General features: G+C 44.2%; 3 protein-coding genes across 4 annotated transcripts in view; 1 reads left to right on the plus strand and 2 right to left on the minus strand.

Annotated features, from left to right (window-relative positions):
• Positions 1 to 3,254: 3,254 nt before the first annotated feature.
• On the minus strand, positions 3,255 to 4,968 carry LOC135651038 (F-box/kelch-repeat protein At1g57790-like). Its single transcript, XM_065170821.1, has 2 exons — positions 4,638 to 4,968; positions 3,255 to 4,552 (listed from the first exon to the last, which is right to left on the minus strand). The coding sequence occupies exons 1-2, from the start codon at positions 4,829 to 4,831 to the stop codon at positions 3,511 to 3,513; spliced, it is 1,236 nt and encodes a 411-aa protein (XP_065026893.1). The 5' UTR covers positions 4,832 to 4,968; the 3' UTR covers positions 3,255 to 3,510.
• Positions 4,969 to 5,445: 477 nt separating this feature from the next.
• Positions 5,446 to 6,721, minus strand: LOC135651485 (F-box/kelch-repeat protein At1g57790-like). The gene is made up of 2 exons (XM_065171555.1): positions 6,555 to 6,721; positions 5,446 to 6,484 (listed from the first exon to the last, which is right to left on the minus strand). The coding sequence occupies exons 1-2, from the start codon at positions 6,719 to 6,721 to the stop codon at positions 5,446 to 5,448; spliced, it is 1,206 nt and encodes a 401-aa protein (XP_065027627.1).
• A 1,335-nt stretch (positions 6,722 to 8,056) lies between these two features.
• The window catches only part of LOC135651918 (GPI ethanolamine phosphate transferase 1-like), a 37,854-nt gene continuing 27,277 nt past the window's right edge, over positions 8,057 to 18,633 (plus strand). For both annotated transcript variants that reach the window (XM_065172549.1, XM_065172550.1), the window contains exons 1-4: positions 8,057 to 8,398; positions 8,498 to 8,689; positions 10,308 to 10,463; positions 13,557 to 13,850. In XM_065172549.1, coding sequence (XP_065028621.1) covers positions 8,137 to 8,398; positions 8,498 to 8,689; positions 10,308 to 10,463; positions 13,557 to 13,850 — 904 coding nt within the window. In that variant the 5' untranslated portion in view covers positions 8,057 to 8,136. The remainder of the gene's footprint in view (positions 8,399 to 8,497; positions 8,690 to 10,307; positions 10,464 to 13,556; positions 13,851 to 18,633) is intronic.

An 18,633-nucleotide genomic window follows, 5' to 3' on the forward strand; every position in this document is an offset into this window, starting at 1 on the left:
TGCTTCTGGGTCTTCTTGCTGTACTTGTCCTTGATCCACTGCAAGCCATGGCTAGTTCCTTCCTTCACCTTCTTAATGCCAGTAGACGTCGCGGCCTTCGTCTTCTCCATGCCTTTCTTCAGGTTGCTGCTGCTGCTGTTGCTCTTCTGCGAGGCCGCGCTCGGTTCGCTGTAGTCCCACTGATCCGCCCACGACATCCCGAACGAGCTGCTCCGCTCCATTCAGAAGGAACTGAATCGAAGATGACAGCTTGCTTCCCTTCTCTTCTCCTGGGAAGCATTTGCTCTTTATCCATATATATATAGTTTGCAAGGTGCTAATTTGACGAAGAGGAGGTCGTCGGCCTACCAAGTTTGATCAATGGCGTGTAAAAGGAAAGTACAATAGAATAAGGAGCAGGTGAGGGAAGCTTTTGCTGGCATGCGAAACATGTAAGTACACGGTATTACTTCGTCTTCGAGGGCGGCTGGGAAGCCGAAACTAAATTATAAGCTTTATGCTAAACCACGTGATGTCACACGTATGATCTGTCGTATGGCATGCAAATTGATGGTGTCATTCGATTACGACTTGGCAGGAGATTGATGGGACTCTGTAGGGTCAAACTTTCCTTTTAGCCTAACCTGATCACGTTATAAATTAGATTATCTACAACTCATTGGATTCATTTCGGTGAGGATGCTATTAATCGATTCATTTTACGGGCGACGGGTTAGGTTATATGATCTTTTGACCTGGCAGGAAAATGATGGGGTTAGGTCGGGTTAAACTTTCATTTAATCCTGCTATGAATCCATATTATAATTTTTTAATATTTTGATAAAATATACAAATAAATTAGCCAAGAACTTTAAATTTTTTATATGATTAGTTCTATTTCGGCAAAAGGTGAATTCAGCATGATTGATATTTGTAATTTTTTAATATTATATTTCGATACTTTGATATATATATTTTTTCCTTACTGTTTACGTGTTTCCTTCTTTGATTCTCATATGTTTAACATCCAGTAGAAACTAGAGATGGCAACCTTCCCACCTTTGTTTAAGACTAAGACTAGACGTGTCACTCTTATTAAATCAGTCCTTTTTTTTTCTTCTGTTTATAACTTATTGTCACCCGAATGTCGCAAGTGATAATTATCCAGATTGAAAATTTTCTAACAATTTTCTTTGGAAAAATGATTTCAACGCTAAGGGGTCTCTCTATCTTTGGAAAAATGGATCTATATGACCACCGGGATATAGTTGACGGACATCATCAACGACTTCTGGAACAGATTTGGCCTGTTACGGTGTCTCTCCTCCGGATTCAACCATGAATCGACGAGCGGTGAAAGTTCTCTCGAAGGGAGGTGGTGGCACTTCGAGCTTCCCGGAGAGCAAACATCTCAGGCTGACGCCGTGCTAACTCACATCGTAGAAATGCCCTTCCAAGCTGGCAATCATGTCAAGATGACCCGGTACGGTATCTTCCACGGTCCACGTCTTGTGTCCCGGGCTCCAAACATAAAGGGGTTCGGGCCCGCCGGCGGGGAGGTCCCACCGTGCCCGAGCGAAGGCATTCAACGGAGAAACCGGGGAGTTTTGATTCAGAAGGAGACATCCTTGTCTACCACACCGTGCAAGCGGAAAATGGTTTTCACCCGCGTTATGGTTCTCCTCGCGAGTGGATCGAATGGCCCGGCCACAGCCCTCCAATCCTTGCATGCTGCGCTGAGGCGCACAGCATCCTTGGGATTCACTCGCATCATTATCGACTGCACGATGTCGAGGGAAAGGTACCCGTTTGGGGCATTGCCTCGGGCTCTTTTCTTCCTCCGCTTCTTATTATTACTCGAGTCGAGGAAGTCGACCTGCAAACACATACACCGCATGGTTTACAATTTCAAGAAAAAAACTACGCAAAACAACACGATTAATTCAAGAAAATGAAGAGGGAGGAGGATTACTTATCTCGAACCCACGGAAGAGGGTGGTGGCATTCCTCCGTCGTCGTCAGCGCTGCGTCCTCCGTCTGTTCATTCTTTGAACTTCTGGCTTAAACAGGAATCGAAGACGCTATCTTGCTGGTCAAACAAATCAACCCAAGTTTTGGATGGTCGTCGACCTATTTTGCCAAGTCATCGTGTAGGACGTCAGCAACTATTAGTTTGACCATTCAAGGGTCTGGCGATGCTTAATTTACTCTTTGACTGAATTGTATAGTTCTGTTCCTATCCTAACTACGGCACATATATCAATTTTCGACTTAAAGGAGTCTGCAACATAAAAAGAATATTCTTAATAAAAGAGTAAGAAGGATATAAGTATCACGTCACTTTACATAAAATTTTAAATCCTTCATAATTCTCTCAAGTAATCACAGAATCTATTGTATATTTGATTTAACATAAGATGAGGACACCGTTGGATGATTGACAACAGTATATCTGTGTTGTCATTATTTTCTTTACTTTCTTTTTTTTTTTGGATTTCTATTTTTTTTTTTTTTTTTTTTTGTTACCGCCTATCCTATGCACTAAAAATTATAGCCCCGTACTCTTTTAATTTTGATCTAGGATTAAATCAAAGTGATAGAGCTGTGAGATGATAAAACTCACGTTAGGCTGAACAAATGGACACATGCATTCAGGAATGAGATCGACTGACCGATCACCATCTGCCTTTGGTTTGTGTTTTGACCATCGGAAGGCCCTTCTGTCGTTTTGACGACCAGCCATTGGGTCGACACCTGTGGCATCGGTGACGGCCAGCAGTGGCAGAAGCCGCCGTGGCGACCACCATCAGCGGGACCCCACCTGGTTGTTTTTGTTACAAAGTTGGTTCTATTTGTTTGTTTGAGAGAGAGAGAGAGAGAGAGAGAGAGAGGAAGATGACAGCATCTACCACTTGGCTATATGAATTAAGTTAAAGCTAGATGAAAGTGTTTATTTAAAAGCTAAATCAAAGTCGAATCCGTGAAGTTTATCCATAGTTTTGGCCACTTCTTCACAAGATTCCATATGACGACTAGGGATACCACTTCGGCATAGCGTCTAATGTAGAGACTCCTCATCGACACATTTAATCTTTTTGCAATCGATAATAGTTCCGGAATGAATATGATAGATAAAGAGTGTCTCTCTAGTGCCTACTTCCCCGGTGCAAGTTTTGCAAGACTCACCTCCGACCAAATCACCGAGTTGGCAATGATTATAAAAATGGTGGACCGGGTTAGATCAATTTTGTCATCTTGGGTTGACCACTAAAATATAAAAAAGAATAGATTATAACACTTTTTGTCTATAACATCAAAAGCAAACAGATTCCCTCGCCGATTAATCCGAACAGAAAAGGCCTTAATTTTCTTTCATTTTCCCTCTAAAAGGAAAACAAAAAAACTCTACGAATTTCCAGATGCAACGAAGGTTTACATCAGATCTGCAGTAAACCTTTTCTGTTCTCAGTTCAAGCTAAGCTGTGAGTGATCCAAAACCTACATCAGACCCGCAACAAACCTTTTCGGCTCTCAGCTCAAGCTGGGAGTGATCCAAACCTGGTCGCGAAACCTCCTGTGTCGGCGACCTGTTCTTGGAAACGAGTCGAGTCTAGGACTCTCCATGTTGCAAACACGCCAAATAACGTCATCGTCGCAAGGATTACTGAAATAGATTCGGTCGCCATCACACCCGGCTTCAACAGCCGACACCGAGATCGCTTGTTTACGGTTCAGGAAGAGTGCTTGATCACCCAGCTTCTCCATCTTCACCCAAGCCTTGTTCTTTAGATCGAGACGGAGCACGCAGATGCTCGAGGAGTGATGCCTCGCCATGCCCACAAACAGTAGCTCCCCGCAGGATTCAACCAAGAAGCGACGATTGCCGAAGATATCGTTGATGGGAGGTGGCACATCGAGCTTGGTGAGCCGGAGAGGAAACACCTCGAAGCTTAGCAAGCTTCCGTTGTCGTTCAAAGCGTAGAACTGCCCTTCGAAGCTGACGATTGAGTCGAAGTCCCCGAGGTCGACGTTTTCTACTGTCCAAGTCTCGTGTCCCGGCCTCCAAACGTAGAGATCTCGACGATCGCGTGCGAATAGGACGCAGCCAGGGATCGTCGGAGCCGACGACATGTAGAGGAACAAGCCGGACGCAGGCCCCCCGGCAGGAAGGTCCAACCGCGCCCGCGAGAAGGGATTCAGTAGAGAGATCGGGTCATCCCGGTTGGCCTGCAGCACCAGCCAACCGTGCCACGAGCCACAGCAGTAGGTTTTCCGGAGTTGGAAGCCGTGGAGTTTGATCTTGAACGAGACTTCCTTGTCCACCACGCTCTGCAGGCGGCAGGTGGTGTTGGACAGCGTCATGGTGAGCAGCCATGGTGTGGTGCTCATGGTCGGGTCGTATCGCGCCGCCGTCGCTCTCCAATCCTTGCACACCGTGCTGAGGCGCACGGCGTCTTTGGGATTCATGCGCATCAAGATCGACTCCACCAGGTGGACGGGAACATACCCGTTGACGGAATTGCCTCTCCCTCCTCTTCTCTTCCTGCGCTTCTTATCGGTCGCGGGAGTCGATCTGCTCATCCGCACGCACCTCAGACGTTGGTTACGGTTGCAGAAACGAAGCTACACGATTGAGAGAAGGCGAGGAGGAGGATTACTCATCTCGGGGTCGACGAGGAGGATTGTGGCATCGGCGATCGAGAAGAAGGGGGAGATCAGGCTGATCCATGGGCTCCGAGGTCGGCTTCATGCCGGCGGCCAGCGTGTAGGCGAGCCATGCGAAGGCTTCGTCGGCCAGTATGTCGTCGATGGTGCTCGCTGCCAAGGCTTGGGCCTCCATCGACCCTCCCATCCGCTCTTCCTTCGCTGCAACTTGGTCTGTTTTCGTGAGCCTCTTGACGGCTAATATGTTTAATTTGTTTTGGGTGGACTCCACGGCAGGAGTCGAAATCTTTTCGACAAGAAGCGCGATCGTTGATGTCACTATATGCATCCAAGGCTTTGGACCGTATCTTGCAATGCGATGATGGTTCATTTAGTTCATTCATTTAACGCGATGTTACTTGTTGGCATGTTTAGTAGTACACCGAGAGGAAGTATTAGACCTCATCGATAGAATTATTTCTGCTCCATTCGGGAAAGAGAATATCCACGGAGGACCAAAAAAAAAAGGAAAAAAGACACCGGATAAATTGGTACAGAGCATCAATACATCACCAGGCTAGCTAATAATTGATTATGTTTTAAATTTGCTTTTGTTTTAAGGTTTGAGAGGGATATATTATTATTATTATTATTATTATTATTATTATTATTATTATAAACGTAAATCTTTTCTAGGACAAGATATGAAAGAGTCCAAAAAAATATCAATCGTTTTCAGAGAGTTTAATCTGCTCTGAGCAGTCAAGTCACCAAGAAGAACTGGCGTCAAACTTTCTGATAGAAAGAACTCTTACTTCCAACTCAATTCTCCGGAGTGATCCACACGTTGTCATGGACGGATCGATGTGGGCAATGTCTTCTCGGAAAACGGGTGAAGCTTTGTTTCTCCAAATCATAAACCGCCCAAACATTACAAGAGTCGTATCGACTGCTGTAGTAGACACAGTTACCTTTGCACCCGGTTTCACCAGCAGACACCGAGATCCCCTGTTTCCAGTGCAGGAAGAGCGCTCGATCTCCCAACCTCGTCGTCTTCACCCACGCCCTGTTCCTCAAATCCAGCCGGAACACGCTCATCTCTGTGGACTCATGTTCCGCTATCACCACGTACAGTATCTCCCCGCAAGATTCAACCAAGAACCGCTCTTGGCGGGAACAATTATACACGGGAGGTCGGCACACATGGAGCTCCTTGATCTGGAGTGGGAATACTCGGAAACTTATCAACCTCCCCTCTTTGTTCATCGCGTAGAATTGCCCTTGCACGCTTACAATCGAATTAAATTCTGTGGCTTCCACATGTTCTGCGGTCCAAAACTCGTGCCCCGGACTCCAAACGTAGAGCGTTGTAAGTTTGCGCACGAAGAGGACGCAGCCGGAGGTCGTCGGAGCCGAAGACATATAAAAGAGCGAGCGTGACGGAAGGCCGCCGCGAGGGAGGATAGGGAGGTCCCACCGTGCGCGAGAGAAGGGGTTCAATAATGATATCTGACCGCGCCGGTTGGGCTGCAGCACCAGCCAACCGTTCCAGGAACCACCGAAGTGGTAATGTCGAAGCACAAAACCATGGATTCTGATCTTGAACGAGAGTTTCGGGTCCGTCACACTCTGCAGGGCGCAGGTGGTATTGGAATTCGTCTGGACGAGCAGCCACGGGGCTTTCCGCTTGGTCGGGTCGACTCGCGCGGCCGCGGCTGTCCAATCCTTGCACGATGTGCCGAGGCGCACGGCGTCTTTGGGGTTCATACGCATCAAGATCAACTCGACGACGTCGACGGGAACATAGGCCATGACTCGCTGTTTCCTCTTCCTTCGCTTCTTGTTGCTCGCGGGAGTCGATCTGCTAACCCACACCAAAAAGCACATCGATCACAGGAACAGTTGATTCAAGAAAAGAGAAAGCGGATTACGTTTCTGCAGGCAATGGAGGAGGCGTATTCCGCGCCTCCGAGGTCGACACCGTGGCGCCGCTTTGACTTAGAATTACCAAAGCTTCGGCCGCCAGCATCTCATAGGCCGTGAACGCCTCCGCCGCTTCCTTGGCCGTCGTTGCTTCCTCCCGCTCTTCCTCCGCCATCAAGAATTTGGAATTGGACCGGACAGGATTCAAAGAATCGCGGCAATCTTTAATCTTTTTATGTGTTCCTCGCTACGCAGATTCCTAACACCCATAAAAGTAACGAGTAATTCTCCGTTTTATTTCATTGGGTTTTTACGCATGATTGAAATTAGTTCGATTCTTTGACGTATAAGTTTTATGCTGATTCGAAAAGAATAACAACTCATCCAATAAAAATATAATCAATCGTGCATCAAATATTATGATTATATTCTTATAAAAATAGAACTGAGTTTTCCATGAATATTTTTTACATTCCTAACATTCTCTTTGCTCATATTTTCTATATTTATGAAATCATGCTTGACATATATATGCCAAAAATATCCTTATTTAATTAGAACATTACAATGTGGTATTTGACAAGAATCAAATGGTGAAAGAAGACAAGTGAGGAGAAGATTGCTTAGGCACCTTGATTTGGGACCATTATAATTTTTTTTCTTAAATAAAGTTTGTATTAGTTTAAGATTTTTCTTTTGAAAATTTGGCACTGACAACATCTAAAATATTTCTTATTTTTTCTTGATTTATTATGTCAATTGCCTAAAAGAAAGGAAAACAATCAATTAATGAAAAAGAAAGATGTTTGATAATGCAAATCTAAAAAGTTAATTTATTTGATTAGCCTTAATGTGATTACATGTATTATTATTTTTTCTCTTGCACTCGGACCTTCAAAAAATACTAATAGAATTTTCCAATTATCGAAAGAATTATTTTCTTGAGCTAGAAGAGTTAGGTAGTTATCCAATTTTTTTATTATCTTTTTTTTCTCTTTTCTATCTTCTATTATTGATATAAGAGGTTTTATTTTTAATTATTTTTATTTAAATAAAATATCGTTCTTTTTCCAATAACATCATCGTCGTACGTCATTATAATTGAAATATTAAAATTATATTTTTTTATTGATAAAATTAATATTATTATGATAAAATAAATTTAAATATTTAGATTGAGAAAATATTTCGCGACTATCAAATATAGTTACCAGATTGATATTAACTGAATGTATATAAGCTCAAGACACATAAGTGCTCTAACCAACTTGTCATCCATCCATAGAGACCAATAGAAAATAAATAAATATTAAAAAAAACAAAGTACATGCTCGAACATCATTGACTAATCGATTCATTTCAATATGAATAATTCAAGCAATTCGATTATTTTATTTATTTATTTAGAACATCAAATTCTAATTTTCTTAATAATTATAGAAAATATAAATATTAATATTAAAAATGATAAAGGTGCGAATGCTAAAATTAATTAAGGAGGGGAATTAGCCCGTTGTTCTGCCGTTCCAGTTTTCCTAACTCCTTTCCCCTTCGAAGAGAGTGAGTTACTGGTTCGCCAGAAGCAAGACTATGGCCGGAGGTGGGATATTGGGAGGGGGCAGATCCTCCTGGGGATACGGCCATCCGGCGGCTGCCCGTCAGATCGGTGGGCGGTGGTGGCAGCAGGAGGTGAAGCGGAGGGAACGGTGGCTGGTGGGCCTGGGGATCGTGCTCCACGCTGTCTACATGCTTAGCATCTTCGACATCTACTTCAAAACCCCCATTGTCCACGGCATGGATCCCGTCCCCCAGCGCTTTTCCCCGCCCGCCAAGCGCCTCGTCCTCCTCGTAGGTGCGGGCGCCCTCCTCTCATTTCTGGATCGTGGTGACGATGTCTGCCATCGTTCTTATTGATTCCCGATTGGGGTTTGGATCTTGAGCTTTGTTCCAGCTGATGGATTGCGTGCGGACAAGTTCTTTGAGCCAGATTCGGATGGACGGTTCAGGGCGCCGTTTCTAAGGAGCGTGATAAAGGAGAAGGGGCGCTGGGGAATCTCGCATGCCCGTCCTCCGACGGAGTCGAGGCCTGGGCACGTTTCCATCATTGCTGGGTTCTACGAGGACCCGAGTGCAGTCACAAAAGGTGTGACATGTTCTTGATAGGGTTTATTACGTTTTTCGAGCTAGAAAATGATATGTGGTTTTTTTGTTGTTGTTTTGATGGCCTTAGAACTCTGGACATAATTCCATTAAGCTGGACATTACCATTATCCTAAGCATCTGAATCTTGAACAACCTAAATAGAACTATTGATCACCCAGCTTTTGCTTCTAGGGTGAACAATTCAGTGCATTCATGTGATACATAGCACAGTGATGGGTCTTTCTTAATCATGTTTTGCAGTGGATAGTCAGCCACAAAATTCTTTGGTGTATTAATGGAGCATAGAATAAGTGCTTATAAAATTATTTTTTGCTGTTGAAGCAGAGTAGCAGAAAAAGTCAGTGGAAGATGATATTTTAAAGCATCCGCGGCAATTAAATGCACAAGTATAACAAATGATGCTGCATAATTTTGCTATATCTTGACTAGCTTTATTTGTCTATCTTGACCACCATACAAATTACGGTGGTGGTCCAAGTCTTGAAATGAACCATTGAGTTCAGACTTAGAGCTTTGTGCCTTGAATAGTTATCAGCCACTGAGAGGTCTTTGTAGCTTCTGCGCATGTATAATCTTCTTGGATACTTTGTGACAAAATATTCTTGGATAATCTTTTGACTCTCCTATTAGGTATGCACCACTATCGGGTAAGAAGTTTAAGTTTTAATTGCCATGAGTTATGATAAATTGTTACCTAGTTGACTCGAAAGGTCCCTCAAGATAATCTTTTTTGCATAGTCACTCAAGATTTAACTTTTTTGCATCACTGCCAAATGTAGGACTTCCTTAGTTTATCTTTGACCTCTTTGATATCTAGATTTTGACGCCACAACTATAAAAATGTGGGTTAACCTATTGGTTTGAAGATGTTCTAGAACCTAGAAAGGTTGTAATCAATCAATTATGGATTAGATAAAGGAGTACTAGAAAGCTGAAATGGAACATTTTTTTAATGGATAAAACAAGTTTAGACTAAGATAATATAGCATCTTTTTTAAATATGACAAAAAAAATTTGTGTTTTATGCGCTCCTCTCTCAAGTTGAATCAAGGAGGTTCTAGCTGTATAAATTTCATATACAGATACCCAGCAGCTACAATTAGTTTCATATGTCAGATATCCTCAGCTATGATAAATTTATGGTAATTTCATTTTTATAGAGATAACAAAAAGAGATTTGCTTGCTCTTATTTTGACGAGCGATGTTATTTTAAAGATCAGGCCTAGGAAGATCCATGTAGCCCATCCCAAATGGCTGAGACATTTTGGCTGGTTGTTGTTGAAGTTATTTTCTGTGGTTTACATTTGGTCATCAGTCATTATCCTAGGATTAAAGTCAGTTTATCCGGTTTGAACCTGACAAGCTTCTTGCTAAAACAATTTTAAGATAGGAGTGGTGTTCTGTTTGTTTGTTAGATAAAGAGCTATCTTCTGTTAGTATTACTGCATACACTTAAAAGATTTTGTTGCTTGTGTAGTTTCTCAATACTAGACTTGGAACACCTGATCGAATGTTTTATGTTAATCACTTACGTTATGTGTAATACAGAATGTCCTTGTAATATTCTCTTAGGTGTATATTTTGTCCTGTTTTGCAGGGTGGAAAGCTAATCCTGTTGAGTTTGATTCGGTTTTCAACCGAAGTCGCCATACCTTTGCTTTTGGGAGTCCTGATATCATTCCTATATTCTGCCGAAGTGTGCCTCACAGCACCTGGGCCACATATCCTCATGAATATGAGGACTTTGCTTCGGGTTAGGACAACTGACATTAACTTAAGTAGAATCTTACTCTTACTCTAGCCCTTTTGAATTTCTGAATTAACACATGCAGCTTTCTTCCGCATTTTTATGCTAAAATGATCAAATTTTTAGGTTTTACAGCTTTAATATTAAGCATTTTAAATCTGAGCATCTTATTGGTTAATGTAACAATCTTGATTTAAAATGGAAGTTATTCATCTTTTATGCCAAAATATTTAAGATTTTGATCCCAACTGACCTATTAGCACAACAGTTTGCATGTGATAGCCTTAACAACATGGTCCAAAGCAAGGTTCGCCGTACCGTACCGTACCGGCGTTTCAACCCGGGCTCGGTACCGGTACGGTACGGTATACCGTTCGGTACACCCAGGTGTACCAAGCACTGTAGCAGTGCTACAGTGCTACAGTGCACTGCTACAGTGCTCGGTACGGGCGGACCGGTACAGGGCGGTCCGCGTACCGTTAGCCTGTCGGACCGGTACGTACCGCCCGTACCGGGCGGTACAGTCCGGTACGGCAAACCTTGGTCCAAAGTGCACCCCAATTCTTAGTAGTAAGCTATTAATTCCGTATATACAAGTCCAACTGTCCAACTGTCCTGTTCAAGTGCTTTGGGTGTTATACCTAGCCTTTCAAGTCCTAATTCCTCTATTAGAATATAACATGTAGCTCAGAAGCAACAAAAAGTTGGAGTAATCTGAGATTCTAAGGTAAACATATTACAAATATTAATGCACTCAGTGGCCCATAGAGTTTTTTGCTTGTAAGACCTGATATATAATCTGTTGGAGTAGACCTAACAATGTGGCGAAGATGCTGAAGGCCTAGTGATTGCTGTTAGGTCACTACTTCTGTTTATGTCATCCCATCTCCTTAAATGCTTGTAGTATCATAGGGGTGTAGCAATTTTACAGTATAATCAAAGAGAATTCATATAACTTTTTTACTTGGTAGTAAAGAACTATAAACTCCCAGATTGGGTGATCTCATTGGAGTCACTTTGCCTTTTAAGACGAGTAGCTTCTATTGTCTCATGGAAACTTGTTGCAGTTCCATTCTTTAAATGTTAATATTTTACTAAGAAAATTTTAAAATGCATGATTCATTATGCTAAATGCATGCTTGATAATGTTGAATTTGCTTGGAACTTTTGATAGATCAATCAAAAGATGGGAAATCTCATAAGCATACTTTTGTTATGTTCTAATAATTACTTTAAAGGTACATCTTTATGTAGAGGTTTCTTTTGTACAAGTGTGTTGGTTGTTGATCCATAAATTTGGTTTGGTCATCAAATTTCAAACTGCTTGTAAGATGAAAAGTTGGTGTATGTTGACTGATCCCATAGAATGGTTGTTAGAGGGTCAAGCTATTGATTAAGAATAAAGAGCAAGATCAAGAGGGAGGAAGTATTGACTGAAAAGAAGCAACAAAGGACTATGAAGAAAATAAAATGACTGAATAAGATGTCAAAACCAAGGATTTTAATTTCGAATGATACCGCCTGTATCGAGCGATACGTACCGATCCGCCAGTAGATCAGTACACAGATCGCCCGCTACCAGGCGGTACCATTGATTGGGGCTGTTTCCGTGCCGTTACCACATGAAATCGGTCGGTGACGATTGATTTCGACTGTCGCCGCTCAGTAGCGACCGTCACCGCCCGCTATCAGGCGGTATTAGCCGAGGTAGAAGGAAGAAGAGGGAGAAGAAAAGGGAGAACTTGGAGATATGGCGTCGCCCTCCCTCGATAATCCCGATCCGTCGCTGCCCTCCCTCGTTGGACGTGGCAGATGAGATGTCGCCTCCTCCTCATTTGAGGCGACGAGAGCTCAGTGTTGTCGGTGACTTCTCATCCGTGCAGGGAGAAGCTTCGTGGGGAAAATAAACCGAGCAGAAGAAATGAGGCACGACATCACTTTTTTTTTCGCTGGGAGAAGAAACCTCACGACGAAATGAGGCAACGTTTCTTCTCCCCACGCGGGCGGAAGAAACGAGGCAACGCCGCCCCGTTTTTTAAATTTATTATATATAACACACACACACACACACACACACACACACACACACACACACACACACACACCGAGTGGTATGTTAGAACGTACCGCTCAGTATACTTGTATTGTACTATACCAAGCTGAGTTCGATACTCTGGTTCGGTATGAAATTACAAACCTTGATCAAAATATAAATATAATATTAATATACTTGAACAACAAAAGAACAAAAAAAGATAAAATAAGATGGGAAGTAAGAAGAGAAATTGAATTAGTGAATTGTCTTACAATAAAAGATATGGAGGTTAGATTGATGTGTCTTTTGCCTGATCAACAAGATAAAGAGTGCATTTCATTGTGCCCTAGGCAGGTTCAATGTAACTCTGACCCTTGCATGCGGAATGACTGTTTCTATGATTTGAACCCTAGTCATGCTGGTTGCAAAATATGGTACAATATGATTTGTGCTTTACATACATTGCCCAATAGTAAGTTGAGTTAAGGATTTTAATTTTGACTCTACCAATCTGTATAGATTGGTATTTACCAGTCTGATGATCGATTGGAATGTGGACTGGGCAATCTCATGTTGTCTTTACTGGTTGCATCCAATAGCAAGTTACTTTTCTGCATTTATTGGTAAAACCACAAAAATCTGACCCTTCTGAGATTCTCATTGTTGGGAGCCCTTTGCATTGAGTTGAATTCTAAATGCATGAGGGTCTTGAGTCCTGCTACGCATGTTCCAGAAAGGTCAGATGTTTTATGGGTTTACCAATAAATGTTACTTTCTGTGACTCAAAGCCTTGGCATGTAGGTTGAGTTAAGCAATGGATTTGAATGATGTAGATCTGATGAAGTTACTAATTTTGATGCCATCTAATTAACTTCATCTTAAGTTACAACATTTTAGTACTTTAATCATGTAAGTGTGCAGGTTGTTTTGTCTAATTGATCAGAAATTCTTGTTATTGTTCCAACCGTGAGAGATCGTTAATATCTTTATGTGATAGCCAATTTATATCAAGTTGCTTAGCATACAAGAACAATGTTTATAATTCTTTTTGAGTTCTGTTGCAGATGCATCCTTCCTTGATCAGTGGTCATTTGATCAATTTCACAGCCTTCTGAATAGGTCTCGCAATGATCCTAAATTAAGGCAGCTGCTCCTACAGGATAAATTGGTCATATTCTTGCATTTACTTGGTTGTGATACAAATGGCCATGCACACCGGCCTTACTCATCCATTTATCTAAGCAACGTTAAGGTCGTTGATAAAATTGCAGAAGATGTCTACAATCTCTTGGAAAACTATTTCAATGACAATCAGACGGCTTATATTTTTACAGCAGACCATGGAATGAGTGATAAAGGTTTGCGTGAATATTTATGCACTCTCCACTTTTGCTTTTATATGTTCATTTGATCTTATGGCCTTGTATATTATGCTTTTGTTATCTAAACAAGTGCAAAAAGTCGTACCATGTTTGTACAATGGCATAGGCATTATATTGACTGTGTGATATGCTAACCGTTGACCAACATGGCACCATGCTGCACAGATGACATCTTAGATTCAGATCATAGGACATAGCAATAAACTGGGCAAAAATCATTATTGCCATATTTATATCTGGAGCAGCTGTGAACGATCAATTAATAGCTAGAAGAGATTTTGAACTCCATATTAAATTGAAGTAATTCTACAGCAATTTATAATGATTTATCATTGCATTTAATTTATTATTCTAAACTTGTATAGATAGATGTATATTCTGGAAATATTATTTTTTTTCATAATAGAACTAGTAGATATATTCATTTTATTAAAATTTATCAATATAATAGATGTAGCTGATATGTGACGTGAACAAAGAATCAATTGATGCAAACTTATCTTTCTAGTGTAGTGTGTAATATGGACAATTGGAAACTGTAGTAATAGGTAGATAAGAGTCCAAAGTTTATGATATTATGGAGTATTTGTTTCTCAAAAACAAATTTTAACAAAAATAAAATAGAGCAAGGTTCGTCTTATCAGTTCGTACTGATGTACTGACCAACCGTCGGTATGGTACGTACGGAGGTGTACCAATGTACCATATTGTCACGAACGGTCGTCGCGCACCCGCAACAACTCCGTTCAACGAATCGTTCGTCGCTCACACCCACATGTACAGCTGCTTGACAGCATGTTTTCTTATGGTTTTGGGTCATTTTGCTTGTAAATATGTAAGTTCGAACAAGCTGCAGCGTTGCAAAGCGACCGTTCACCGAACCGAGCAAAACAGCCCCAAAACAGCCCAAAACGGCTCCGTTTTCGCGTGCCGCGGGAGGTGAGCGGAGTGCTGCCTCCGCTCACCAAAATGTCAGCCAGCTCAGACCCCAGGAACCCCCCGGGTGGCACATGGCTGGATGGGGCTTCGGTTATATACCGGGCGTTGAACACTCTTTCGCAAGTTCGTACGTGACCTTTACGGGAACTTGGTGTTACGTCCGGGACCAGGTGAGCGGCTGTTTGTGGGCTTGCAGCTGTTCGTTCATCCTTGAAAGCCTTGTTTTTCCCCCTCTCCCTCTTTTCTCTTGTGCACACAAGGTGTTCGACGAATTGCTTGTAAAGCTTTCCTTTTCGCGAGACTTCGGGACTTGTCCATTGCTCGTTCTTTCGATCTAACTCTCTTTCTCTTTTACAGGTCCTTCGGGACCTGCGAGAGGTTACAAAGTGGGCTGATCCTTGCGGAGCAAGATCGCAAGGGCGAAGCGCGACTTAGGCAACGCAAGCTAAGTTCGCGTCTTTGGCCGCAAGGGTGCCGCACGCCTTAGGCAATTCCAGCTAAGGTCGTGACATTGTGGTATCAGAGCGGGCAAGCTCTTCGATCGAACAGCGAACGAACTTCGCAACTTCGCCATGGCAAAGCATCGTGGCGAATCAAGCAAGACGGGGCAAGCCGGACCCTTGCCCCAAGCAGCCGCAGGTGGGCTGCATGTGCACACTCGCTCTCATGCTGTTGGAGCCGCTCACGAGGATCGCGGCAGCGAACAGGATGAGCGAGAAGTTGGCAACTCTCCACGAGCGGAGGAAGCGCAATCTGGTGCGCTAACTGGGAAAAAGAGTCACAAGGAGAGACTCACGACGGCGGAAACCCGCCTGGATGTTCTGGAAGCGAGCATGGAGGAGCTCTACCATGGCCAACAAAGACTTGTTGGGGTAGAGAGCTCGCAAGAGGAAGCGGAGTCTAGGATCGACAAGGTCGAGGCCCTAGTCGATCAACTGTCTGATGACACCAAAGACTCCGTGCAACACTTACAGGATGTTGTGGCGGAACTCACGGCAAAGGTGGCTATGCTTACAAGAACGCTAAATGCGGGAGGAGGCAACACCCGCGTTGCACCGCCACAAAATTTGAGGGCACCTGAGCCCCATGGATACGGAGGGGCCAGAGATGCCAAGGAGCTCGAGAACTTTCTGTTTGACATGGAGCAATACTTCCGAGCTACGAGGCCCGATTATGAAGATACTAAAGTTTCCATAGCAACAATGTATCTGAATGGAGATGCGAAACTTTGGTGGCGAACTCGTTGGGAGGAGATCCAACAAGGTCGGTGTCGAGTCGACACATGGGAAGACTTGAAGCGGGAGTTGAGAACTCAGTTCCTACCGGAGAACACAGAGTTCGTCGCAAGAAGGAAGTTGAGACAACTCCGCCAAAGTACCACCATCCGAGACTATGTAAAGCAGTTTTCTGCACTGATGCTGGACATCCAGGACATGTCCGAGAAGGACAAGTTGTTCAGCTTCCTTGATGGTTTGAAACCATGGGCTCAGCAGGAGCTGAATCGAAGGAATGTTACCGACGTGGTCGGGGCAATTGCAGCTGCAGAAAGGCTCACCGACTTCGTTTCCTCTGAAGACCCAGCGAGAAGGAAACAATCTTCAAGCAATCGCCCTCCAAAACATTCTCGAGGGAAGGAGCTCGGGGGCGAACAGAAGAAGAAGAGCTCCCACAAAGGGCCGAACCCGAAAGGCAAGGCCTCAAAACCTGGAGGATGCTTCTTGTGCGGAGGACCGCACATGGTAAGGGAGTGCCCACAGAAGCAGGCACTTAACGCTTTGACAGCTTCCATCCACCCTCCCCGATCGGACAAGGGCAAATCTGTTGCTCTTAGTTCGAGCAGTTCAGAATCCAGCAGCGACGATGAGGAGTCGCAAGGACCCCGAATGGGAGCAATGCGTCTGTTGAACGCTATGCGGGGTCAAGTGGGGGAGAACATGAAGACGAAGGCACAAAAAGCAGGAAGCAGCGAGCTAATGTATGTGGACATTAAGCTAAATGGCCAAACGACCCGTGCAATGGTGGATACGGGCGCTACCCACAACTTCATAGCCGATCGCGAAGCACAGCGACTTGGGTTGACATTGGAGAAGAGCCCAAGCCGAATGAAGGCGGTGAACTCGGAGGCCAGGCGAATCTCCGGGTTGGCGAAGGGTGTTCCTATCAAAATCGGGACTTGGAGCGGTAACACCAACATGATGGCCGTGCCACTGGACGACTTCCAAGTGATTCTTGGAATGGAGTTTATGCATGCGGCGAAGTTGGTGCCGATGCCGTTCTTAAACTCCCTATGTATGATGGGAGGAGATGACCCCTGCGTGGTGCCCGTCTCTCGGAGAGGAACCAAGGAGCCCCAACATATTTCGGCATTACAATTGAAGAAAGGGGTGCGAAAGGGCGAACTGACATTCGTGGCTGCTATGAAACTAGAGCCACTCAACGAAGAAGCCATTCAAGAACCTGCTGTGGTGGCGAACGTCCTGAAGGAGTTCAAAGACGTTATGCCACCCGAGTTGCCGAAGACTCTTCCACCACGCAGAGGCGTGGATCACAGTATCGAGCTGGAGCCAGGAGTGAAGCCTCCAGCGAGACCACCCTACCGCATGCCCCCGCCAGAGTTGGCAGAACTCAGGAAGCAGTTAGGTGAACTGCTAAGCGGTGGTCTCATCCGCAGCTCAAAAGCACCTTTCGGAGCTCCAGTTCTCTTTCAGAAGAAACAAGATGGGAGCCTCCGATTATGCGTCGACTATCGAGCCCTCAACAAAGTAACGGTGAAGAACAAGTATCCCATCCCGCTCATCGCGGACTTGTTCGACCAACTGGGCAAGGCCAAGTATTTCTCAAAACTCGACCTTCGGTCGGGGTATTGGCAGGTGCGCATTGCTGAAGGCGACGAAGCGAAGACTACCTGTGTGACCAGGTATGGAGCGTTTGAGTTCTTGGTGATGCCTTTCGGCTTAACCAACGCTCCGGCCACATTCTGTACTCTCATGAACCAACTATTCAAGGAGTATTTGGATAAGTTCGTGGTCGTCTACTTGGACGATATCGTCGTCTACAACCAAACGCTCGAGGAGCACGTCAAGCACCTTCGGACGATTTTCAAGGTTCTCAGGGAGAACACTTTGTTCGTAAAAAGGGAGAAATGCTACTTTGCTCAAACTGAGATCCTATTCTTGGGGCATCGAATCGGTGATGGCTCCATTCGGATGGACAAGTCGAAGGTGCAAGCAGTTGCGGAATGGCGAACTCCAAAGAAGGTGCCAGAGTTGAGATCCTTCCTTGGATTCGTCAACTACTATCGACGCTTCATTTCAGGATATTCGAAGCGGGCAACCCCACTGACGGAGTTGCTGAAGAAGGAGCAGCCTTGGAAGTGGTCTGACAAATGTGAGATAGCATTCCAAGATCTGAAGGCTGCTGTTCTGGAAGAACCAGTGCTCAAATTGCCAAACTATGGAGAGCCCTTTGAAGTCCATACAGATGCTTCGGACTTTGCTATTGGTGGAGTACTCATGCAAGAAGGTCATCCGGTGGCCTACGAGAGCCGCAAACTCAACGAGACCGAGAGGCGGTATCCAGTGCATGAGAAGGAGATGACAGCGGTGATCCACTGTCTACGAGTTTGGCGACACTACCTCCTCGGGTCGCGATTTGTGCTGAGGACAGACAACATCGCCCTGAGTTATTTCCAAACTCAGAAGAAGCTCTCCCCAAAGCAAGCACGGTGGCAGGACTTCCTGGTTGAATTTGATATGGCAATGGAATACAAGCCCGGGAAGGCGAATGTCGTGGCCGATGCGCTGAGTCGGAAGGTGGAGTG

Source organism: Musa acuminata, chromosome BXJ3-10 (assembly GCF_036884655.1).
Source record: "Musa acuminata AAA Group cultivar baxijiao chromosome BXJ3-10, Cavendish_Baxijiao_AAA, whole genome shotgun sequence".
In the NCBI taxonomy this organism is placed as follows: Eukaryota; Viridiplantae; Streptophyta; class Magnoliopsida; order Zingiberales; family Musaceae; genus Musa; species Musa acuminata.